Consider the following 25333-nt stretch of genomic DNA (forward strand, 5'->3'; position numbering starts at 1 on the left):
TTTTTTTTTTAAATTTTTATTGAATCACCATGTGGAAAGTTACAAAGTTCTCAGGTTTATGTCTCAGTTATACAATATTCAAACACCCATCCCTTCACCAGTGCCCATATTCCACTACCAAAAACCCCAGTATACCCTCCGTCCCCGCCCCCCTACCTCCAACTGTATAACTGATGAATTTCACTTCATTTTCTCTTTACCTTGATTACGTTCCATATTTCAACACAAAACTCACTATTATTGTTGGAGATTCCCCCCAAGAAAGACAGCCCTACTAAGGAGGCATTTGATAATTAGTTTTCCATTAAAAGATTTATGTTTTCAATTTTTAGAAAAGATGCGGCCGCGCGGTTCGGAGCTGTCCCAGTCCCGCATCCCGGAGCCGTGTTAGTTGCTGCTCAGTGTCGCCAGGGCTCCATCTGGAGAAGGTGTGCTGGCGGCACCTCCTCTGTCTGGATCCCTGGTGTTGCTGGCCCAGTTTCGGGTCCGGAGCATTCTCCAGCCGTGTTGCTCACCAGAACGCCCGGCTGCTTCTCTGTTGAATGTGGCAAGATGGTGCCGAGGGTGGGTCGAGGGCGTGACTTCCGGCAGCTGGGGCCACCTGGAGGCTGGGCTGGCACCGCCCCACTCCAGTGCCCCCCCCTCGGTTCGGAGTTGTCCCAGTCCCGCATCCCGGAGCCGTGTGAGTTGCTGCTCACTGTTGCCGGGGCTCCATCTGGAGAAGGTGTGCTAGCCAGGCATTCTTGAGTCAGCCATTGGTTGGCCTCTCACTCCAATTCTAGGATTCTTTCTTTTCTTTTATTCTTTTTGTGTCTTGAGGCATACCTGGTGATGCTCAGAGTTTACTCCTGGCTCAGTGCTCAGGAATCATTATTGGTGGTGCTATGGGATGTTGGGATGAAACCCAGGTTGGCTGTGTGCAAGGCTAACGCCCTCCCCGCTGTACTATCTCTCTCGCCACGAAGGTTCTACTTTCTAAGGGTCAAGTGTGGCCCTGGGATAGTAGTGTGTCTTTTATGGGTGAGACTCTGGATTGGATTCTCAGTGCCACAAAAAAGGCCAAACCCTGAGACAGCAATACTCAGGGTTTTGGGGGTGGGGCAGTGCATACCCAACAGTGCCTGGTGCTGGGGATTGAACCCAGGACTCCGAGTAGTGATTGCCCACAGCCCTTTGAGCCTTCTGCCTCGTCCCAATTCTTTTTGGGGGGAGGAGAGTGGGGGCACCACACTCAGAAATGCTCACCAGTTACTCCTGACTCTACACTCAGGGACCAGTCCTGGTGGGGCTCAGGGGACCATAGGATGCTGGGGATTGAACCCGGGTGCAAAGTAAGTGCCCTAGCTGCTGGTCTATCTTTCCGGCCCCTCCCATGATCTGTTTTCTAAAGTGTACACCAAAAGCACACTGACTTAAGTACTACAATTTTTAGCAAGTGATTTTTTTTTTTTATTTTCATGGAGGGTGGAGTTCGGCCACACCCAGCAATGCTGAGGTTCTATTTCTTGTGCCCAGGAGTGACTGATGACAGTGCTCAGGGGACCATCTGTGGTGCTGGAGATTTGAACCAGGGTCCTAGCCACCACAGCCACATGCAAAGCAAATAAATGCTTTACTCGTGTATTATCTCTCCAGCCCTAGCCCACGTTTCCAAAGAGGAGGATAGGTGCTCCAAATTTATTCTGGTTCTTGGAGATTCCTTTGTGCTCTGAGTCCTTTTATTTCCTTCTAGATATTCTTAGCAGAGGCAGTTTATTAAAATTTGCCCTCTTTAAAACTGAGGATCGATTTTCATTACACTGGTTATATATGATGAATCTACCAGTTTCCGGTTTTCTGCCTAGAGGTTTAGTACATACTAAGTTAAGCTCTTCTCTAGGTGATGACTTTATGGCATAAAAGTAGAGTACTTTGCTTAAGTTCTTTATTCCTCTTTTAAAATTGATATGACATACTTTATACCATTATAAAACTTTTCTAAAATCCTGCTTGGAATACACTGCATATATATTTATCTCCTTCCTTAAATAATTTACAAGGTCTTTTTTTGGTTTCTAACAAGTCTCACAATGGAGACGTTACTGGTGCCTGCTCGATGAACAGGTTGACAGTACTACGGTACTTTTTTTGGTTTGGTTTGGTTTTGGGAAATATCCAGCAGTGCTCCCAGCTTATTCCTGGCTCTGAACTCAGGGATCAGTCCTGGCAGGACTCGGGGACCATAGGAGGTTCCAATAATCAAATTTGGGTCAGCCGCATGCACAGCAAATGCCCAAGGCACTGTACTATTGCTTTGACCCTCCAAATAATTTACAAACTTTAAAAAAGTTCTTTTCATTTTCTTCTTAAAAATATGGAATTTGTCCACACATATTCCTTTTGAGTCTGCTTGAATGAGTTTTCAGGATCAGAGAGATACTACAATGGGTAGTGAATTTGCCTTGCACGGGGCCAGTCTGGGTTTGATCCCTGGCACCCCTTACAGTCCTCTGAGCCCACCAGAAATGATCTCTGAGCACAGACTTAGTCCTGAGCATTGCCAGGTGTGGCCAAAAAAGGGAAGGAGAGAAAGAGTCCAGCAGCTCTTCCTTGGTAACCTCTTTGAGGTTTGTAAAATGGAGTTTTGTTTGTTAATATTGTTAGCTGTTTTTAATAGGGCTTGTTTTTCTTGGGACATACTGTAAAACCGAAATAGTTAGAATGTTACTCATTGACAGAGAGCAATGAGAGTCAAGAGCTTACGTAATAACTTTAACCAGATTGCTAATGAGAATGCTTAAGAAAAACATTTTTCTTCTGATTGCCACCATTTCCAAATAGTTTTTTTAAAAAAAAGTCCTGGAGCTGGAGCAATAGCACAGCGGGTAGGGTGTTTGCCTTGCATGCAGCCGACCCAGATTCGATTCCCAGCATCCCATATGGTTCCCCGAACTCCGCCAGGAGTAATTTCCTGAGTGAAAAGCCAGGAGTAACCCCTGTGCATCGCCACATGTGACCCAAAAAGAAAAAAAAAAAACACCAGTCCTAGGGGAAAATAACATGTAAAACATAGAGCTGTGCTGTTCGATTGTATAGGAGGGAATATGAGGAAAGGTTAGGCAGGTTTGCTTTTTGTAACTTAATTTTATTACCATACTCTAGTGAGTTTAATGATATGGAATAGACATGCAGGCAACAGTTCTTGGTACGTTTTACGCCTGGCATTGTACATTAATAGCCTTGTTTGTAAAAGTAGAAGTCACAGCAGTTGAATTTTGTCTCCCTTTTATTTCATTTCAAACACAAAGCCAAAGAATTGAAAAAGTGAAAGAAGTTTGGGGACATCACATGCTGAAAAGCCGAGGGAAGGCACAGGACCAAGCCAGCAGTGCACCTACTAGCCAGTGCCTTCAGTTCACAGATGCCCAGCCCGTGTTTGCACATTGCCTGCCGTGGGGCAGGAGCCTGGGTGCGCTCTCTCGTTACTCATGGACTCAGAACTGTCTTTATTCCGCACAGGGTTGTGCCTGATCAGCAGATCAACATCATGCAGTAAGTGGACGTCATACAGAGCTGCCTCATCAGTGGCAAGAGACATGGTTCTTGGGACCAGAGCCATAGTGCAGCAGGGAGGGCGTTTGCTTTGCAGGTAGCTGACCTGGGTTCAGTCGCTGGAACCCCATATGGTCACCCAAAGCCCACCAGGAGTCACACTTGAGCACCACCTGATGTGGCCCCAAAACCCAAACCAACCAAACCTAGACCACAGGCCCAGCACTGGGCTATGGGCTAGCTGGCCACTTATCTCCAGGAGCATCCTCTGGGCTCCCAGGGTACCATTTGAGAGAGCCCTCCCCAAAAGAGCAAAGAAAAGAGTTGGGGAATTAAGGTGTAGCACGGTGGGCGACTTAGTAACAATGCTGCAGTAGAGTACAGAATTGTTCTTGAAATTGTTAAGAGCAGATCTTAAATGTTCTTACCACACACACACAATGACAACTGGAGCCGGGGATGTGAGCTCAGTGGTAGAGCACTCGCCTTGTACATGAGACCCCCAGTTCAATCCCAGGCCCCACCGCCCAACACATATCACTGTATCACTGTCACTGTCATCCCATTGCTCATCGATTTGCTTGAGCGGGCACTAGTAACATCTCCACTTGTTGTTACTGTTTTTGGCGTATCGAATATGCCACAGGTAGCTTGCCAGGCTCTGCTGTGCAGGCAAAATACTCTCGGTAGTTTGCCGGGCTCTCCAAGTGGGGCGGAGGAATCAAACCCAGGTCAGCCACATGCAAGGCAAACGCCCTACCACTGTGCTATCGCTCCAGCCCAACCCATTCAGAATATTTCATATAAATGAAATAATAGAGTATGTGCTCTTCTGAACTGGCATTTTTCACTTAGCACAATATATCCAATCTTCAACCATGCTGTAGCTTGTAACAGTGCATCATTCCCTCTTATTATTGTAAAATACTCACTTGGCAATTTTTGCCACTCAGGGAAACATGAGGTGTTGGGGATCCAACCTGGAATCCAACTTAGTATCCAACCTGGGCCTCCTCCATGCAAAGTATACACTCAACCAGCTGAGCTCTCTACATCACTACTTTTCATTTACATTTATTATGTATTATTTGGGGGGGGGTGGCTTGGGTTGCTTCCAGAGGTGTTTGGGGTCACTCCCAGCAGCACTCAGGGGAACCGTATAGTACCAGAGATGGAACCAGGGTTTGCCACGTGCAAGCAAGTGCCTTAACGCCTTCTCTCAGATCCCTGCTTTTAACTCCTTTCTTTCTTTCCTTTTTTTTTTTTTTTCTTGATGGAGGGTGGCATATTGGTGGTACTCAGGACTTACTCTGGGACCTCATATAGTCCCGTAAGCACCACCAGGAGTGATTTTTTGAGCACAGAGCTGGAGTAAGTCCCCAACACACATACACACACACACACACACACACACACACACAAAGATAATGGTGTATTAACTTTCTTGTGAAAGCCATCTTATAGTTTAAACATGAATCAAATCATTTTGGTTGTTTTATGTGTTATATCAGTGTGTTATATTTATGTGTTTATGTTAGTTAAGACTAGGTGGGGGCTGTTCATCAAGCTCTTTTTTTGTTTGCATGTACTTTAGGGTCAAACCTGGTGGTAGCGGGTGGGGATGCTATTGCAGGCATAGTGCTTGGTGGAACCTGCAGCGCTTGCAATGAACCCAGGGCCTCACACATGCAGGCCGGGCCTCTGAGCCACGTCCCCACTCCAGTAAGCAGCGTTCCTGTGCCAGGTGCTGTTCTACATACTGAGGTTCAGTCAACAGACCAGAACTCTGTCCTGGGGGACTCAACATTCTAGTGTAAATAAGAGTAAATTTGGTAATGAAAAAGGAAGAAGTAAGATATTTAATGAGAAGGAAAGGAAGAGTGGTATTTAAGAACTATGGACCCCTAAAAAATAGTTTTAAATATATATAACTCCAACTTCATGATCACATTTGAAAGTTTAACCAGAATGCCACATTTGTAATTCATCAAAAATTGCAAAATTCTAATCCTGAATAGTCTTTAAGTAGTAGAACATTTCTTTATTAGGCTTAACCTAGAATTCTGAGTTTTTAAATATAAATGATCTTTAAGTACACATTTTACTGTGAGCTTGCAGGGGTTACACTCTGGCTGTGCTCAGGAATCATCCTTGGTGGTGCTCGGGGCCAAATCCTGGTCAGCCACGTGCAAGGCAAACAGCTTAGCCCCTGTATTCTCTTCCTGGCCCTGAGAGCATAACCTTCACAGTAAACAGCTGCCCTGTATTTAAACCCCTCTGTATTTTGTCAGTATTCATTAGGCCAGTTTTGATGCTTTTGCTGGAGATAAGAAAATGACTGTGACAAGGTTTCTGCTTCTGAGAGTTATGTAAAACTGGGCGATAGGGGGGCCGGAGTGATAGCACAGCGGGTAGGGCGTTTGCCTTGCACGCGGCCGACCCGGGTTTGATCCCCGGCATCCCATATGGTCCCCCAAGCACCGCCAGGAGTAATTCCTGAGTGCAAAGCCAGGAGTAACCCCTGAGCATCGCTGGGTGTGACCCAAAAACCAAAAAAAAAAAAAAAAAACTGGGCGATAGCCTATCAGTAACAGTCAAATTTGCAGTCAGGATCAGAGAGATCGCTCAACAGGCTGAGTGCATGATTTGCATGAGGTGGTCTGGGTTTCAGCCCCAAAGCCCCCTCGGAAGCAACCCACAAGTACAGAGTTGGAAGAGTCGATTCCTGTTACTGCTTGAATGTGGCCCCAAAGCAAAACCAAATGGCTGTTAGCCCTTTATTCCAGTCTGCTTGAGCTTTCCGTTCACTCCCCAGAGCGCTCTCCTTCTGCTGTGGTGCTCCCACAACACAGGGCTCTGCGTTTAGGTCACTACAGGCACCTCAGATGCAGCAAAGACTTAAGGAACTCGGCCAGTAGCGTCTTTTGGTGTTTTCCTTTGGTTTGACCTGGGACCCCCTAGCCACCCAGCCTCATGTGAGACTGTCTTCGACAGTGGTGATTAGAGGGGCATGAAGACAGGTCTGGAAATACTTTCTCCAGAACTGTCTTTGCGTCTGCCAGACAACAGTCATGGTCTTCTGTCGCTTCTTGTTGACTATGTTGAGAACTGTTTGGCAAATCTGCTGTGCAGAATTTTGGTCAGTGCTGAGGTGGGTTTGTGTTGTTTTTTGGTTTGTTTTTGTTTTTGTTTTAAACATAGGCATTTCTGGGTCTGGAGCAATAGCACATCGGATAGGGCATTTGCCTTGCATGCGGCTGATCTGGGTTCGATTCCTCTGCCTCTCTTGGAGAGCCTGGCAAGCTACCAAGAGTATCCCGCCCACACGGCAGAGCCTGGCAAGCTACCCGTGACGTATCTGATATGCCAAAAACAGTCTCACAATGGAGACGTTACTGGTGCCGCTCAAGCAAATCGAGGAGCAATGGGACGACAGTGGTACAGGCACTTCTGGACAATTTTAGGATCTGTCGCTATTTCTCAAACTTGAGATCTCAGACCACCGAAGACTATTTCCTCAGTGCCCAGTTTGAGAAACACGATCTTTCTGGTCAGTGATGTGCTCATCGATAAAGGCAGGGTCATTGTCACTCTGGTTCCCTGAGTCTCACAGAAAGGTCTTACAGACCATTGAGCATTGTTTCTTACTATCCTCTTGCTCACTGGAATAATTATTTTGATTTTCTAATACTCCCGTGTCTCCATTTTCAGATTGACCACCCTCTGTGGTCATTCCTTCACAGGAGAAAAACACTCCATTGAATTTTGGGCTTGCATACATTTAAATGGCCTTCCAAGCTTTTCTCTCCCAGTTGAGTCGGAGGTGAGGGGGTTGTTGGAGATCGGCTGCTACACCCTTCAGTATCTCCCCACAGCTGCTGGGCACCCTGAGAGCACCGTACCTCACAGACAGATTGACCAGCCACTGAAGTAGGGCTGGGGAGGTTGCCTTAGGTAGAGCACATGCTTTGTAATGGCCCTGGGTTTAGTCCCCAGGGCCTCAAAATACCAAAAATCGCAGGTGTGGCTGCCAATATCATTGCGGGAGTTCGGAGTCTGTCACCAATGCAGCCTCTATCCTTGCCCACAGCTAGCCCTTTGGCTCCCAAACTCAGTGTTCTCCCCAGCGTGTCCCCGGCTTCTGTACATTTTATCAGACTTCTCCCTGAACCCCCAAGGTTGGTAGCTCTTTTCCTCATGTTTTGACACGGTTTAACTGGCTGGATCACTTAATTCATTTGCTGTATGTAAAGCAACTTCCAGGCTTTTGATTTTGTGCTTCATGGATTGAACTAAAGTCTTATACGTACACTAAGTTCCTCCTTTCTCGCTCTAATGAATTCTGTTATTCGTGTGTGTGTGTGTGTGTGTGTGTGTGTGTGTGTGTACTAAAGTAGTTTTATGTGGGGAATGTGAAAGGAGAGAGCTGGGAGGAATCCCATGGAGTATGAAAAAAGAATCAAGACGCCCAACTTGTGATGTGGCAGATTCCACAATGAAAGCTTCCCTCCCATTTCTTTTTTTATTTTTATTTTTTGGGGTGTTGGTTGGGGGGGCCACACCTGGCTGTGCTCAGGGCTTACTCCTGGCTCTGTGCTCAGGGACCACTCCTGGTGAGACTTGGGGCTCCGCTGGGGGAATCCTAGTAGGCTTCATGCAAGGCACATGCCTACCCACCATGCTTTTGGTCTTCGCTTCTGACTTGGTGTTTCTTGGTCTTTTGCACCTGTCCTCCATGCTTAAAGGCTTTGTCTGTGACTAAAGGGGAGAAGTTCCGGCTTGAGTCACTGTAATACTGTCATCCCATTGCTCATCGATTTGCTCGAGTGGGCACCAATAATGTCTCCGTAGTGAGACTTGTTGTTACTGTTTTTGGCATATTGAATATACCACGGGTAGCTTGCCAGGCTCTGCCGTGCGGGCGAGATACTCTCAGTAGCTTGCCGGGCTCTCCCAGAGAGGCGGAGGAATTGAACCCAGGTCAGCTGCATGTAAGGCAAACGCCCTTGGGGCTGGAGAGATAGCACAGCGGGTAGGGCGTTTGCCTTGCACGCAGCCAACCCGGATTCGATTCCCAGCATCCCATAGGGTCCCCCAAGCACCGCCAGTAATGACTTCTGAGTGCAGAGCCAGGAGTAACCCCTAAGCATTGCCGGGTGTGACCCAAAAAAAAAGCTAGCGTGAATAATCTCTGAAAAACCCAGAGTTAATCCAGAATGAGTCTGACAGCTTCCTTTCATTGTAAGTGGGTATAATTGTGAAAATCTAGTAATGTTTTAGCAGAATGCTATTATTCTTCCACAAAAACTCAGTGGAATCACCTAAAAAGGCATTTGGCTGTGATTGGAAATCCTGAGCAGGGAGGGAGATGCACGCTGAAAGTAGACTAGAGACTGAACACGATGGCCACTCAATACCGCTATTGCAAACCACAACACCCAGAAGGAGAGAGAGAGAGAACAAATTGGAATACTCTGCCACAGAGGCGGAGTGGGGTGGGGGGATGGGATGGGGGTGGGAGGGATACTGGGTTCATAAGTGGTGGAGAATGGACATTGGTAGAGGGATGGGCTCTTAACATTGCATGAGGGTAAAACAAGCACGAAAATGTGTGAATCTGTAACTGTACCCTCACTGTGACTCACTAATTAAAAAATCAATAAATTATTAAAAAAAAGAAAAAGAAAAAGACAGTTGTTAAATTTTGAGGAATTTTGCAAGTTATTAAAAGGCAAGCTTTATAAACTTAAAAAAAAAAAAAGGCATTTGGCTGCCAAAACCTCTAGCTTTCACATTGTGTTGTGGTGAATACAATCTTTCTCTTCTGTTTCTCTTCTGAAATTAAGTTCTTGGGACCCACAGGTCTAGTACAGCAGGGTGCATGCCTTGCACACAGTGGCCTGGGTGCAGCCACCAGTCCTGCCACCTCCTGAGCTCCACCAGGAGTGAGCCCTACGCACCAGTGGGGGTGGCCCGCAAATCAGAAAAGAAAAAATTTTTAAAAATCCAAACAAAACTTTCCAGTCAAGATGAATTAATGGGGTTGTACTTATCTTTCTGCCCAAAAAAGTTTTAAAATAGCTATAGTTTAAAATATTTTTCTAAGTTGAAAATGAGAATAAAATATGTCAAACAACATTTGGGGTTTTTGCTCTGTTTTGTGGTGTCAGGGCTTTAACCCACGGCCTCGTGTGGCAAGTGCTCCACCACTACGCCCTTGCCCAGCCCCTCAGGCTTGTTGACGCTGTTGCCGGCACTTACCACCAGTGGCTCACACTGAGATGTGGCTTCATTGACACAAATTGCAACGCAGCTGTCCACATGTGTAAACATGGTTCTTCACATTGACTCCCAGGCGGCCGGAGGCCGTGGCCGTAGAGAAATGGAAACAAGTGAGTTAAGCCCCATGATGCCCCAGCTGACTGTGGGGAGAGAGGTGCTGGGCTCTTGATTGGCGAGCAGGCACCCAGACGGAGTCTGGTGATGCTTCTGAGCGTCCTTGGCAGCTGCCATATCTCTGAGCTCTGCAGCCAGGAACCCGCGTGGAAGGAGATTGATCAGTCCCTGGGAAGAGCCACTGGCAAGTGATCAAGGAAATGACCTTTGGGCTCCAACAGGGCAGGGAACAGTTTCTGTCCCCCTGCTGGAATTCAGAAATTCCTGTGCTTCAAGGGACATGCAGTAACGTGCTGGAAAGGAGGGTGTTAGCCGGGCGGGCAAGCCCTGCGTGGGGCAGCAGACTTCACAAGCCCCCAGAGCAGCTCTTCACAGGAGACTGTCGCCGACACAAAGCAGGTTCCTGTAAGAGCAACAGCAGAAAAGTCTCAGTGCTCAATAGTATAAGGTATCTGGGGCTGAAGTGATGACACAGCTAGCTGGTTGGGCATTTGCCTTGCACGCCACCGACCCGGTTCGATCCTCAGCAACCCATATGGTTCCCCCGAGCACTGCCAGGAGTAATTCCTGAGTGCATGAGCCAGGAGTAACCCCTGTGCATCGCCAGGTCTGACCCAAAAAGCAAAACAAAAAAAAATGGTATGAGGTATCCAATGGAGAGTTACCAGGCCTTCAGAGAAGCAGGAAAACACAGGCCACAGTGAGGGGAAGAAAACCAGCCAGAAATGATCCCAGTGATAGAATTAGTAGAGCAGGACATTAAAAAGTTATCCCTATTTTTCAGAAGCTCAAGAAGAGTGACCATAGATCCTAAAGGCGTGGAAGATACATAAAAGATGAAACATCTTGAGCTGGAAGCTATAAAGTTTGGAGATAAGGATACATTGGATGAGATTAAAAGCAGATTAAAGAACATAGAAGAAAGGATTAGTACGCACAACACATAGCGATAGAGACCATCTGAAAAGAAAACCCAGAGAGAAAAGGCAGAAAAGGACAAAGAGAACATTAGTCAGCTGTGGGCCAACTTCCAGCAGCCTCATCCTGCCATGTAAGTGGGTTTCCTGAGGAGAAAAAAGGGAAAAATAAAGAAGCATTGGATCACAGTTTTCTAAATTGGAGGAAAACTGTAAGTCTATAGAACCTGGAGGTTTTGTTTGTGAGCCTGAAATAATAGCAGCATTTAAAAAAATAATAAACCAACTAAACAAAGCAAACTATGGTAAGATATCATAATCAAGTTACTTAAATTCAATCATCATGGGAAAAATCTTTAATGCACCAGCTGTGGGAGAAGACATCCGTACAAAAAGAAGCTAGGTATTCTAGCTGACTTCTCTGAAATAGTGTAAGCAAAAACTGTGGTGATACCTTTTAAAGGACTGAAAGAAAAATACTCCAATCTATACTTACATTCCTGGTGAGAGTGATAGTCCAAAGACAGACACTTAAAAAGACATACAAAACCTGGGCTGGAGTGATAGTACAGCAGGTAAGGCAATTTGCCTTGCATGTGGCAGACCTGGGTTCAATCCCCAGCATCCCGTCTGGTCCCCAGGCACTGCCAGGAGCAGTTTCTCAGTGCAGAGCCAGGAGTAACCTCTGAGCACAACCAGGGTGGCCCAAAAGCAAAAAAAAAAAAAAAAAAATCCATATAGAAGCTTATAGAAACTGACATTGTTCATAGCAACACATCTCACATCTATACTGCCCACCCCCACCCCTGCCCCAAATAATAACTAGAGGAAATATTTAGGAATAAGAAAAATGAAACCAGATAGAAATCTGGATTGCCTTAACAGAATGAATTGAAACTTGTAAATGTAAGGATAAAAATGTAAAAAGCTACAGCTTATTATTACTTTCAGTACAGAGAATACATATTACCATTCCATAGTATGACTGCTTAGAAAAAATTCTTCCATGTTCTCTACTAACCTAAATGCCTTTTAGAGAAATCTCTGTCTGTAAATTATTATAAATTATGGCATGAACTGATACTGTACCAAATTAATTTTTTGTATGTTGGTAAGAGAGCCTCTAATACTGACTGATGGTTGTCTTTTAAAGTTTTAATTTATTGGGGCTGGAGCGATAGCATAGCGGGTAGGGCATTTGCCTTGCATGCAGCTGACCCATATTCGATTCCCAGCATCCCATATGGTCCCCTGAGCACCGCCAGGAGTAACCCCTGAGTGCAGAGCCAGGAGTAACTTCTGTGCATCGGCGGGTGTAACCCCCCCAAAAAAATAAGCAAAAAAATAAAATTTTAATTTATTAGTCATCATTTTCATATGTTTTTAGGAAAAGAAAATAGAAGCATATGAAGGAAAGAACAAAAAAATTTTTTGTAGGGCTGGGGAAAGAGTACAGCAAATAAATCACTTCTTTTGCATGCTGCTGACTCAGATTTAATCCCAGGCACTCAGTACGGTCCCCTGAGGCCTCCCAAGAGTGATCCCTGTGTGCAGAGCCAGGAGTCAGAGAGTGACGGCGGAGAAGACCATGTAATGCCAGGGATCAAACTGGGGTCAGCTGCACGCAAGGCAAGTGCCTTACCTCCGTACTATTTCTCCAGCCCACTAAAAAGACTTTTCTTTTTTTGGGAGGGGGTCACAGCCAGCGATGCTCAGGGGTTACTCCTGGCTCATTCACTCAGGATTACTCCTGGCAGTGCTCAGGGGACCATATGGGATGCTGGGAATCGAACCCGGGTCGGCCGCATGCAAGGCAAACACCCTACTCCCTGTGCTCCAGCCCCTAAGAAGACATTTTAATAACTTGTCATCTTCCTTCTCTCTTCTGGCAGGGGTGGGGCTGGGGGAATAGGGGGATGTGGCTCAGTGGTAGGGTGTAGAAAACTAAGGCTTGCCGAGGGGCGAGTGCACCCGCGGGCTCTCCGGACGGCTCTGTCTCACCGCCCGCGTTCGGTGTCCTGGAACCGCAGTGTGTGGACTGGATTGGGACGGCCGGTGGTCAAGGAAAGGCGGAGGAAGAACGAGGACCAAGCTGGTTGCTGTTTATTCAATCTTCCATCTTTCTCATCTCCCACACTCCCAGCTCCGGCCTCTCTCTGGATCAACTGCCACTTCTCCCTGGCTTCTCTGTCTCCTCCTCCTTTTCTCTCCCACCTTGCCCTCTAGGCTACACCCAGCCAGGTAGCAAAATCAACATAAGAAAGCCCTTCCTGAGGGCAGGGCATTCCAAAGCCCTTCCTCACTCTTAAGGTTTTTTTCTTTTCTTTAGTCCAGGAACTTATTAACATCTTAATACTAGTTATTTTTGTATGGACATAGCAAGGGATACATTGAGGCTTGCAAGGCAGCTCTCCTGGCAACATCTTGCCACAGGCTCTGACCACAGCACTCAGGCCAGATTAATCATTCCTCACCCTAGCAGGGTCCTAATCTAGTTATCACTGTTTGGATCATGACAGCATTTGTCCATGATCAAGCTCTTAACTTATAGTTAAGCATTATTAGGCCCTTTGGCCAGGCCCATCTCGATGCCAGGATAGCACACAACTCACTGCTTGCCCTGGGTCCTTCTCGTCCCTGCCTTGGGGATGCTAGGAAGTAAGGGCAGCTGAGGCTTAGGTCAAGAGAACAGATGCCCTGGAGGAAAATACCATGTAGAGTCAAATGACTCCCAGGTTACAAAAGCATAACATTTGTTAAGTCTTCCTGTGTCCATACAAAAAGGACTTGCTCTGAATAAACTATGCAAAGGACTCAAGGAGAAGAGAACAACATTATTTACAAGTCAACAGAACACTAAAAAAGAAGCTACAAATAAACAAAGAGGAATAGGAGCACTGTAATGGGAGTAACCCAATAAACCTAAACTACCTGAGGCTATGTTATCCTACAGTAGGGCACATACTCCTCATGACTGGGGCTCAGGAATTGATTCACACACACACACCCTCCACCAGTATATCCTCATCTCTACCTTGGGGGTCTTGGGGATGGAGCAATAGTACAGCAGGGAGGGCATTTGCCTTGCATGTAGCCAACCGGGATTAATCCCCAGCATCTCCTGAGCACTGCCAGGAGGAATTCCTGGCTGCAGAGCCAGGAGTAACCCAAAGAAGAAATATATATATATATATATATATATATATATATATATTTGGGGGGGGTCTTTGAAATCTTTCATCTGAATGATGTTTGTTTGGTTTTCGTCTGGGTGCCACATCCACTTGTGCTCAGGGACCCATTCCTGGCAGTACCCGGGAGACTGTATGGGGTACCAGGGATTGAACTCATCAGCTGCGTGCAATATAAGTTCCTTTCTCTCTGTGCTGTCTCTCCAGCCCCTATTTCTTTGTCTGACATCGATTATTATTAGTGTGTGGGACCTTCTAAGCAATGCTCAGGGGGTCTTGGGCCACTCCTAGTGCTACTTGGGCAGTCGGGCAGAGGGTCTGTCCAGTGCATCAGAGGTGGGAGAAGACATAGGTACAAAAGGAAAAAAATAGGGATTCTTGCTGATTTCTCTTTGCTATAGTATAAGCAAAAACAGTGTAGCAAAACCAGTGTAGCTCTGTAATTGGGGTTGTGTGGGGAGTCTCCTTTTAAAAGACTGAAAAAAGTACCTTCGATTACTCTAGGACTATATGCCTGGTGAGAGTGACATCTCAAAGACAGAGCCAACACTTTAAAAAGCTTAAAGAAGCTGGTCTGGCGATACACTGCTTCCCAGTGTGAGCCCTGCTGAGGACCACCAGGACCCCGATTCCCGTTGGTGCTTCGGGCTCACACAGTTCGAGGGATCAGTTCCGGGGCCTCACCTGTGCCAGGCATGTACTTTGGGCCTCACCAGCCCTGGGTATAAGTTATTGGTACACATGGTTAAGTAGCGTGAGCCTGACTCAAGGCTCTGGAGCTTCTAGGGTCACCCTCTCCCTGGTTTCCTTAGCTTTGGGGTCGCAGCCAGTCGGGCTCAGGAGCTACTCCCCGCTCTGTAATCGGGGTTGTGTGGGGAGTCTCTGTGATGGTGCCCGGGAGACCGTGCAGTGCTGAGGGTTGAACCGGGGCTTCCTGCATACAGACGTGTGGTCGACTGTCTCTCCAGCTGCTGTATTTATTCTTACGGTAGACCTCCAAGTGAGGAGTGGGTACTGAGAAGCAGCTTGTTTTATGGGGTTACCCAGACAGTACCTGGTTGACAAGCACATGTGGACATGGTCTTGCACACTCAGCGAGTCCGTCACACACACCCTTTGCACCTTGCTTCTTCCTCTGACCGTGCAGAATTATGAATGGCCGTGTCAGATCCCGAACTGGCCAAACCATGACCCACTCACTCTCTCCTTCTGGATGTCTATGGTTTAAAAAAATTTTTTTGAGCTATAATTTACTACCAGATTAACCCTTTTCAAGGGTATAATTAATTTCTTTCCACATCCTTTTCATTAACTTCCACCCCCAGCCCCTAAGAGAAACCTGAAACCCCTGCCCATGGCACAGGGGCTTTTACAAACTTGCTGAAACCAGTAATGCTGCACTAGATGGATATTATTTTGTTTTTATTGTTATTGGGGTTTTTTTGGTTCTGTTTCATTGTTGTTTTGAAGGCAATACCCAGCAGTGCTCAGAGATTATTCCTGGCTCTGTGCTCACTCCTGGCAGGGATCATATGGGGTCCCAGGGATTGAACCCAGGTCGACTGCATGCAAGGCAACACCTTATCTCCTATCTCTCTGACCTTATGAAGTTATTTTTACAGATTTAAGGGCTTCTTGTCTATCTTGGTTTTTGTTTTGTTTTGTATTTTTTGTTTTTTGCTTTTTGGGTCACACCTGGCGATGTACAGGGGTTACTCCTGGCTCATGCACTCAGGAATTACTCCTGGCGGTGCTCAGGGGACCCTACGGGATGCTGGGAATCGAACCCAGGCGGCCTCGTGCAAGGCAAACGCCCTACCTGCTGTGCTACCGCTCCAGTCTTTGTCTATCGCTCCAGCTCTTATCTGTCTTGTTTCAGGAAGAGATTTTTCTGATCCTTTGTTTTTCTGCAGAGTGAATAGCTTTTTTCTTAATCAGAATTCTTCATGTATTAGATAGAAAAATACTTTGTGATTTTGTTTCTGTTTCTGTTTTTGTTTTTGGAGACACATTGTTTGGTGCTCAGGGCTTACAGCTGGCTCTGCACTAAAAGATCTCTCCTGGTGGTGCTCACGGGATCATATAAAGTGTCAGGGATTTGAGGCCTGGTTGTCTGCATTCAAGGCACGTGCCCCCTCCTTTGTGATTTTTTTTTTTTTTTTTTTTTGCTTTTTGGGTCACACCCAGCGATGCTCAGGGGTTACTCCTGGCTCTGCACTCAGGAATTACTCCTGGCGGTACTTGGGGGACCATATGGGATGCCGGGGATCGAACCCGGGTCGGCCGCATGCAAGGCAAACGCCCTACCCGCTGTGCTATCGCTCCGGCCCTCCTTTGTGATTTTTTAAAGTCTACTTTTTTTTTGTCTTTAATTGTACAGGGTTTTTTTTGGGAGGGTGGGAGTTGTCATTAAATTTGTCAGTCTATGGGGCCAAAGTGATTTCTTCATTTTAAAAATGTCTTACTGGGGATAAATAAATAAATAAATAAATAAATAAATAAATAAATAAATGAAATGTCTTACTGGGGCTGGAGCGATAGCACAGCGGGTAGGGTGTTTGCCTTGCACACAGCCGACCCGGGTTCAATTCCCAGCATCCCATATGGTCCCCTGAGCACCACCAGGAGTAATTCCTGAGTGCAGAGCCAGGAGTAAGCCCTGAGCATCACCAGGTGTGACCCAAAAAGAAAAAAAATAATAAAAAAATTTAAATGTCTATTTCTGTTTTTACTATTATTGTGGTGGTTTGGGGCGATACCCAGCAGCACTCTGGAGCTACTGCTGACTCAGTGCTTGGCGGTCGCTTCGAGCCTCTATCCAGTGCCCAGGTCAAAGCCAGGATTGCCACATGCGAAGCAGGCACTCCAGTCATTAGCCAGCCCCTGGCCTCTTGCTTTCTGTGTTTGAGGGTAAAGTCAGGTGTTGGGGCAGTGCCTTCTGAATGTTGTGCTCATCAGCATTCTGTGAGAACTATCGGCAAATCCTGTCATACACTCTTTTTACTGAGGGGAGTGTCATGCTTTGTTGTGTTCGTCTAGGAAATAGTTTTTAATCTTTCTCGGAACTCATCTCTTGAGGTTGAAAGGGTGGCTCAACAGGCCGAACACATATGCTTTGCATGCAGATTAGGCTCAGTCCCCGACACTGGTCCCCCAGTACCCCTAGATTTCCCCTGAAACACAAAAAAGAAAAATTTATGTATTACCAGAGGTCCATTTAGTGTTTCCACAGTGGTTACCTTTAAGAAACAGGGGCCATATGGATAGCACTGTGCGTGGGGCATTTGCCTTGCATGGCACTGGCCCCGGTTGATCCCCGGCACCCCAGATGGTCCCGAGCCTGCCAGGAATGATTCCTGAGTGCAGAGCCAGGGGTAAGCCCTTGAGTACCACTGGGTGCCGCCCCAAAACTAAGAAACTAAACTCGTGTTTTTGAGTTTTGTGAAAGCTGTCTCAGCTTGCCTTTTTAGTTGAAAATCAGTCATTCCCTGTGGTCCTGAGGGAAAACTCAACATGCTGGAGCACATGCTTTGCTTATAGGAGCCAGGCCTGATCCCCAGCACCACAGGTCCCCTGAGCACCCTCAGGAGTGACCCCGAACACTGATTCAGGAGTAACCCCTAAACACCACTGGCTGTGGCCAGACTGCTGCTCCTTCCCCTCCACCCCCCAAAAAAAGTAGAATCATTGTCTATACAACAACTCTGATAAAGGAAGAGTAACTATAGGATTAGGCTCTATTAAAACTGAATTTTTTTAATTTGAAACTGCTTAAAGTCAGAAAAGAATGCGTCCCTTTTTTTGTTCTATCTCATTTGTTTACAATACTATTAATCATGTTTTCTCATGGAGACAGTTCCAAAACCTTACCCTTCACAGCGCACCCATCTCCTGCCCCCAGCATCTTCCCCCCACCCCCGCCCCACAACTCAATTGTGTGACTCAGTTGTCCCATTATGTTTCCTTTTGACCTTCATTGCTACCTCACCGTGAACCTTTGAGTCCCACATACAAGACATACAGAAACTTGTTCGTTTAAAAAGTAGACCTCTGGAGACTGGAGCAATCATTCAGCGGGTAGGGCATTTACCTTTCACGTGGCCGACCCGGGTTTGATTCCCAGCATCCGAATATGGTCCCCCGAGCACCACCAGGAGTAATTCCTGAGTGCAGAGCCAGGAGTAACCTCTGAGCATAGCCAGGTGTGACCCAAAAAGCCAAAAAAAAAAAAAAAAGTAGACCTCTCGGGGCCGAAGAGATAGTACAGTGGGTAGGGTGCTTGCCTTGCACACAGCTGACCCAGGTTCAATCCTGGGCATCCTGTTTGGTCCTCCAAGCACCACCAGAGGCGACTCCTTAGTGCAGAGCTACTCAGAGTAACCCTTGAGCATCGCAGGGTGTGGCCCCAAAACAGAAAACAAACAAAAAGCAGTAGAACTCCCAAGGTCCTCCTGACCGTAAAGGCTCCCAGAGTTCTAGCAGGGCTGGAGGCACCGGCCCAGTGCTATGGGAGGGAGGCACCCCCACTCCTGCGGAGTGTGTCTGAGCAGGCTGGGCTCCTGGGGGTTGCAGGGAAGCGGTGTCTGTGCACGTCTGTCCCATGTCATCAGCTGGCCTGCCACTCTGAATGGGGGGAGCACCTGTGCCCTGTGCGTGAAGGCCTGGGTGGCATGACCGTGTCACCTGGGAGCAGTGGCCATGTGGCTTATTAGCACCCAGGCCTCCTCCCCTGCCGACAGTGGGGGGGCTGGTCACGAGGCGCGTGGGAAGCAGAGCTGGTTATGGGAGTGGGCCACGTTTGTTCCAGGGACTCTAAGACTCTTGACAAACTATGTTTGGGGGACTGGAGCCATAGTACAGTGGGCAGGGCTCTTTCCTTGCACACAGCCAACTGGGGTTCAGTCCCTGGCATCCCACATGGTTCCAGCCCTGACCACCATCGGGTATGACCTTAGAACCCCAAATATATATTAGGTTTGGGTGGATGGAGAGAAAGTATAGTGGGCACAGTGCTTGCCTTGCATCACAGATGGTCCCCTCAGGCTTGCCAGGAGTGACCCCGGGCTCAGGCAGAGTAAGCCCTGAGCACCAGCGCTGAGACCCAAACAACAAAATAAGTAAATAAACATAGATTTACAAAGGATACTGTGGCCTTCTTCTGACAGTCTCCATCGTTCATCGTCAAGGCCTCGGCTGTTCCAGGGGATTGTGACGTCTGGGGGAGCAGCCCGTGTGCCGTAGTGAGCGGTGGCCAAGGCAGTTCTGCTTAAATGCCGCCAGGGCTTAAGGGAGACCTGACCCAGACTTTTGGACTCTCAGTCTGTGTGCTGCTTTTCTCACCTTTTTCCCCTTCCTGTTCCCTTCCCACGCTCAAAGCCGTGCCAAGGTAGTGCCCAGGGCCTGCTAGTGGGTCCTGGGAGCTCCACATCGTCCTGCCCTCTCTGCCAGCTGCCCCTCTCACAGTTGTAGGATAAGGGCGACCCTGTGATCAGCATTCCCCCTCTTTCTTCCTCCAACACCCACTTCGGCTGTCCTCTCCCTGAAGTTCCACTCTGACAATTGTGATGGCTTGCGTCATTCAGCCACTGGAGGAAACCCCATCCCCCAGTCAGGGGACTCAGAGGATACTTACCTCTCCCAGACCCTTCCCGGGGACAGCAAGTTTCCTTCCAGACAGCAGGAGTCGAGTCGAGGTCAAACTTGTTGGGCCTTGCGACTTGCTAAGACGGGAAGTTCGGGGAAACGGGAGCCGAGACGGCAGTTTTAATGGAGCAGAAACACTCGGTGGAAAGCATCCCTTCTACCTTCATGGGGCGTGTCCCTCTGCTGGGCCTTTCTTCAGGGTTTCACTCCTGCGTCCAACTGCCGTTCACAACTGTCCTTTCCAACGGCTCCAGAACTCTTGGCCCGGGCATTCCGTGATGTAAATTATTCCACGCATGGCTCGAAATGGGTGCGAAGCCGGGTTGCCAGGTGCCGGATCACTAGTGTAAGTTGACCGGATCTCGGGGGAGGGAGAGCCCGGGGAGAACTGCTCTTGGAACTTATACAGTGTGTGGCTGTTACCAGCTCTGCACACGCAGTGCGCCGGCCCAGTGCTCTCGGAGGCTGAGGAGAGAGGGAGCACACCGAGCCCCGAGTGGGGCTGCGCCAAATTTGGCTTGAGATCATCTACTTTAAAGATTACAGCGTTGGGCTCTAGGTTATTTGGAACTGAACCGATGGCAGTGCTGTGGCAGAAGGAGGAAAATGGGAGCGTGTTGGGCGGCCGGAGCTGTACTGCCTGCGACTTCTGCTGGCTCCTTTGGCCATGAGCAGGAGAGAGAGCTGGAGTTTGTTGTTCCCTTTTTAAAGAGAGCCGAAATGTGGCCAGAACGCCAGCTCAGCATGAGAGGAAGCAGCCGGGCACGGACTTCAGAGACCTCTGGACCCAGGGGAGAGTTTCCTAAACAAATGTTTCCCGTCGCTCTTTATTCATTGTACATGTTGAGGATGTCACCGTGCCCAGCCTGCAGCCCCTGCGGGACTCTGCATATCTGGTGGTTGGTCTTCCTGTCTGTTTGGCTCCTAAGTTAAGGATTTGTGTTCGGGAAAAGCCTGAATACTTGATCAAATACTTGATCAGACCGACGACCCCAGCAGTGTTTGATGTCACACTCAGTAGCCAATTAGAAGAAGGCTCACATCAGTGTAGTGTTTACTGGGAAAGCACAAGGGATATTTTTGTGCCACACTCACACCGCTGGCTTTCCTCGGCATTGCTGAAGTCACGCTTTCTTGTTTTTCTTTCCTTCTAGTTGTCATGGATGATGATGATGATTCGTGTCTCCTTGATCTTATTGGGTAAGAGACTCCTTCCAAACTCAGGGTAGAACAAGTGTGTGAGATTGGCAGCACCGCTGACCTAAGAAGCCAGTTCCAACAGAGCGGGGATGGGACTGGAGCCTTAGCACAAAGGATAAGGCATTTGGCTTGCACACAGCCAAGCTGGGTTCAATCCACAGCACCCCAGATAATCCACTGAGCCCACCAGGAGTGATTCCTGAGTGCAGAGCCCAGACGGAGTATCCCTGAGCATCACCTGATATAGCCCAAAAACAAACATACAAACAAATACCAGACTGGTTTGTTTTCTTTATTCAGTTAAACACAGATCACCATAGACCCAGAGAGATGGCTCCAGTGGACGTGAGCTCATGGTTTACATGCAGGAGGCCAGCATTTTACCCCTGGTGCCACCCAATCCCCTGGAGCACCACAGGGAGCAGTCCCTACCCTGGGAGCTATTAGAGGTGCCTGAGCACTGCTGGCTGTAGCCCCCAAACCTAAATAAATAATAAAAATTAAATCATCAGAGAAAGAGTAGGGAGACAGAGAGACCTGGGTCAGTTGATGTAGAGATCATAATTAGGTAATAATTTATTCAGTTTACACTGTAACAAATTCCCAGAGGCACTAATGAGTGATGGTATAAAATGGAATGGCATCAGAAGAATAAAATATAGAGCTGCCTGGGCCGGGGCAGTAGTACAGTGGGTAGGGCGCTTGCCCTGCCTGCAGCTGACCCTGGTTCGATCCCTGGCATCCCAAATGTTATCCTGAGCACTGCAGGAGTGCTTCCTGAGTGCAGAGCCACGTGTAGACCCTGGAGCATCACCAGCTGTGGCCCAAAACAAAAGCAGAAGTACTACTAATTATTTTTTTTTATTTTATTTTATTAAATCACCATGTGGAAAATTACAATGCTTTCAGGCTTAAGCCTTAGTCATACAATGCTGAAAAAATCATCCCTTCAACAGTGCCCATATCCCACCACCAAAGACAAAAAAAAAAAAAAACACAGTACACCTCCCATCCGCCCAAGCCCGCAACCCCGCCTTGTAACTGATAAATTTCACTTTACTTTCTATTTACTTTGGTTACATTCAATATTTCAACACAAACCTCACCATTATTATTAGGCGCACCCCACTAGTCAGACCTGTTGTGAAGAGAAATGAGGTTGCTACTGCGGCCGCGCAGTTTTGTATTTCTGTATTTTAACAACTAAGTCCAGGGAGATTTCTTCCGGATATTCGATCATTGCAAGTGGGACAGGAGAGAGAGAGAGAGAGAGAGAGAGAGAGAGAGAGAGAGAGAGAGAGAGAGAGAGAGAGATACCTTTCCCCTCCCGGGCGGGCTTGGGGTCGCAGCTTAGTTCTCTGGCAGGAAACAATCTGCTAGGAGCAGTCCATGTTGTAGTTGGTTCAGCGGGGTCTGGATTCACTCGGGTGCAGCTGCGGAGGGGCCGCACACATGTGCGGCCCCCGGGGTCACATCTCAGCAGCGGTGGGAGGGGCTGGTGCCTCCCACCTTCCCAAGAGCACCCTCGCGCCCTTTTGCTGCAGTTTTTGTCGTAAAATCCCTTCTGTGGTCGTCATAATATGGCGGTCCCCACGCCCTTCATCCCCGGGAAGGGACAGGCGCGAGAGAGAAAGACCTTTCCCCTCCCGGGCGGGCATGGGGTCGCAGCTTAGTTCTCTGGCAGGAAACAATCTGCTAGGAGCAGTCCATGTTGTAGTTGGCTCAGCTGGGTCTGGATTCACGCGGGTGCAGCTGCGGAGGTCACATCTCGGCAGTACTACTAATTAAACTGTTTTGAAATAGGGAGAGAAACCAAGTGAACCAAGTGAACCCTCGCTAAGTCGTGTATTTATTTGTTTTCCTTTTTTGTCTTCTAGAGACCCACAAGCATTGAACTATTTTCTACATGGACCTAGTAATAAATCTGTAAGTACTTTTTAGAGTATCACAGATGTACATTGCACATCCTCCTTTATAGCTTAGTAATCACTATTGAATTTGTACCTTTGCAGAGCAATGATGACTTGACTAATGCAGGATATTCTGCAGCCAATTCAAATTCAATTTTCGCCAACTCTAGTGTGAGTATTGGAAACTGACCGCGATGATCAAGTGTTTGTCTCATCAATACCTTATGAATTGAGGCTTACTTGCCCTTGTATTATGATAAGAATCTTTGTGATGAATACCTGTGGAAAATGTACTGCATTCTGTTGATATTTCTACTTTTGGGGGAAGGGGTGTTTTTTGGTTTTGGGGCCACCCCCAACAGTACTCGGGTCTGACTCCTGGTTTAGGAATCACTCTTGGCAGTGCTTGGGTGGACCATATAGGATGCTAGGACCACACCTCTTCTGGGTGGCCACGTGCAAGGTAAATATCCTACCTGTTGTAGTGTCACTCTGACCCCATTTCTACATTTTGTCAGTTAAGACATCCTCTGTGAGATACATATGCCAGTTTCCCCAAGCTTTCAACTTTATTTCTAAAGTGATTCAGAAATGCTATAACCTGAGAATTTGCAGTTCATATTATAATGTTCTGAATCACATTAACCTAAGTTTTAACAATCTTTTTCCTTTTTTATGGGGGGGGGAGTGTCACACCCCAGCGATACCCAGGTTGTTTCTGGCTCTGCCCTCAGCAATTAATCCTGGATTCGCCACACTATTGATCGGCCAGGTGCAAGGCAAGCGTCCTACCCACTGTACTGTCACTCAGGCCCCAAAGATCTTGTTCTCAATTGTAGCTACTTTCTAGATATTTTTTTCTTCAGGAAAAGAAAGTAGTAGTAAACTTCTTAGTATTTTATACTTATGTAATTCTTAGAGGGTTTCACACATTTAACTTATTCATTCTAATAATGCAATGAAGCATATTCTGTTGGAACTACTGTCTAATTGATGAGGAAATTAAAACTCAGGTCAGAACTAGCCCAGCATTACACAACTAGAAGCACACCTCACTTAGGCCACCAGGAGCTCATATTATTAAGGCTCCAAGAACATCTCAACAAGTCACAGCTGACTTTTTTTTTCTTAGACGAAGTGATAGCATTACTGCATTTAAGCCTATGTTCCTGTAACTGTGTTAGCTGCCTTATTCTACAGTAGACTGGAGGAGACTGACCAGATGTGTACCTTCCCTCACCAGCTAGTAACCTGAAGTGTGTCACCAAGTTTCTCGTGAGACTTGACCTTAACAAGGACTAAGGCACCTGCCTTGCATGCAGCCAACCCTGGTTGAATCTCCTGCCCCATGTGAACTCCTGGGCTCTGCTGGGCGTGACACTTGAGCACAGAGCCAGGGGAGACTCCTGAGCACCACCAGGTTTGACCCAAACCTCTTGCCCTGGTCACTGTCACTGTCACTGTCATCCCGTTGCTCATCGATTTGTTCGAGCGGGCACCAGTAACGTCTCTCATTGAGAGACTTATTGTTACTGTTTTTGGCATATCCAATATGCACGGGTAGCTTGCCAGGCTCTGCCATGCGGGCTCCATACTCTTAGTAGCTTGCCAGGCTCTCCGAGAGGAGCAGAGGGATCGAACTCGGGTTGACCACGTGAAAGGCGAAAGCCCAACCCCTGTGCTATCGCTCCAGCCCCTTGCCCTGATACAATGGCTTATTTTACCTGTTTATAAAACCAGGAGAATTGCAGAACTACCTCATAGAATGACTTAAGAGTCGTTGACTAGTCTTGGAAGCTACTTGTAGGATGCTCAGCAAATGTGGACTTACACTAGTGTCTTTACTTTATAAAATGGAGTAATATTTAGAAAATCCTTGTGAGTTCGTGATTCTCAACTGTTGAAGTATAAGGTGTCGGATCATATAACACAGGAAATCTCCACGTGCTAAGGGTACGTTAAAGTAGTACAGAGCGATAGTACAGCAGGTAGGGCACTTGTCTTACACACGGCCGACCCTGCTTCGATCCTCAGCATCCCAAAGGGTCCCCTGAGCACTGCCAGGTGTGATCTCTGCTGAGCCAGGAGTAAGCCCTGAGTGCCACTGGATGTGGCCCAACGACCAAAATAAATAAAATTTTTATTTTAAAAAGATTTTAGGGGATAGAGAGATAGGAAAGTGGGTAAGGTGCTTGCCGTACATGTAGCTGACACGGGCTTAATCCCCAGCACCACACATTGACCCTTCGGCTCTGCCAGGAGGTCAATATGATCCCTGAGCATAGAACCAGGAGTAAGCCCTGAGCATCACTGGGTATTTAAATTTTTACATTTAAAAATGTAGAAAATGGTTGCTACCTTAACCATTTTTTAATGTATTTTTCAATAGTGTTAAGTATTTTCACTTATATTAAATACACTTGACTTTAACTTATAATGTTGTTAATTCCATATTCTCATTTTGGTTTTAGGGTGTTTTGTTCTTTATCAGTTTGGGGTCCACATTCAACAGTGCTCAAGGTTTAGTCCTGGCTCTGTGCTCAGG

The 25333-nt window shown here is 47.2% G+C and overlaps 1 protein-coding gene across 9 annotated transcripts in view; it reads left to right on the forward strand.

Annotated features, from left to right (window-relative positions):
• Positions 1-25333, forward strand: part of BICRAL (BICRA like chromatin remodeling complex associated protein) — a 130106-nt gene that overhangs the window by 60917 nt on the left and 43856 nt on the right. For all 9 annotated transcript variants that reach the window (XM_055136641.1, XM_055136642.1, XM_055136639.1 and 6 more), the window contains 3 exons: positions 20833-20878; positions 22756-22804; positions 22891-22959. In XM_055136641.1, the coding sequence (XP_054992616.1) occupies positions 20838-20878; positions 22756-22804; positions 22891-22959 (159 nt within the window). In that variant the 5' untranslated portion in view covers positions 20833-20837. The remainder of the gene's footprint in view (positions 1-20832; positions 20879-22755; positions 22805-22890; positions 22960-25333) is intronic.

This window comes from Sorex araneus, chromosome 4 (assembly GCF_027595985.1).
Source record: "Sorex araneus isolate mSorAra2 chromosome 4, mSorAra2.pri, whole genome shotgun sequence".
Taxonomy (NCBI): Eukaryota; Metazoa; Chordata; class Mammalia; order Eulipotyphla; family Soricidae; genus Sorex; species Sorex araneus.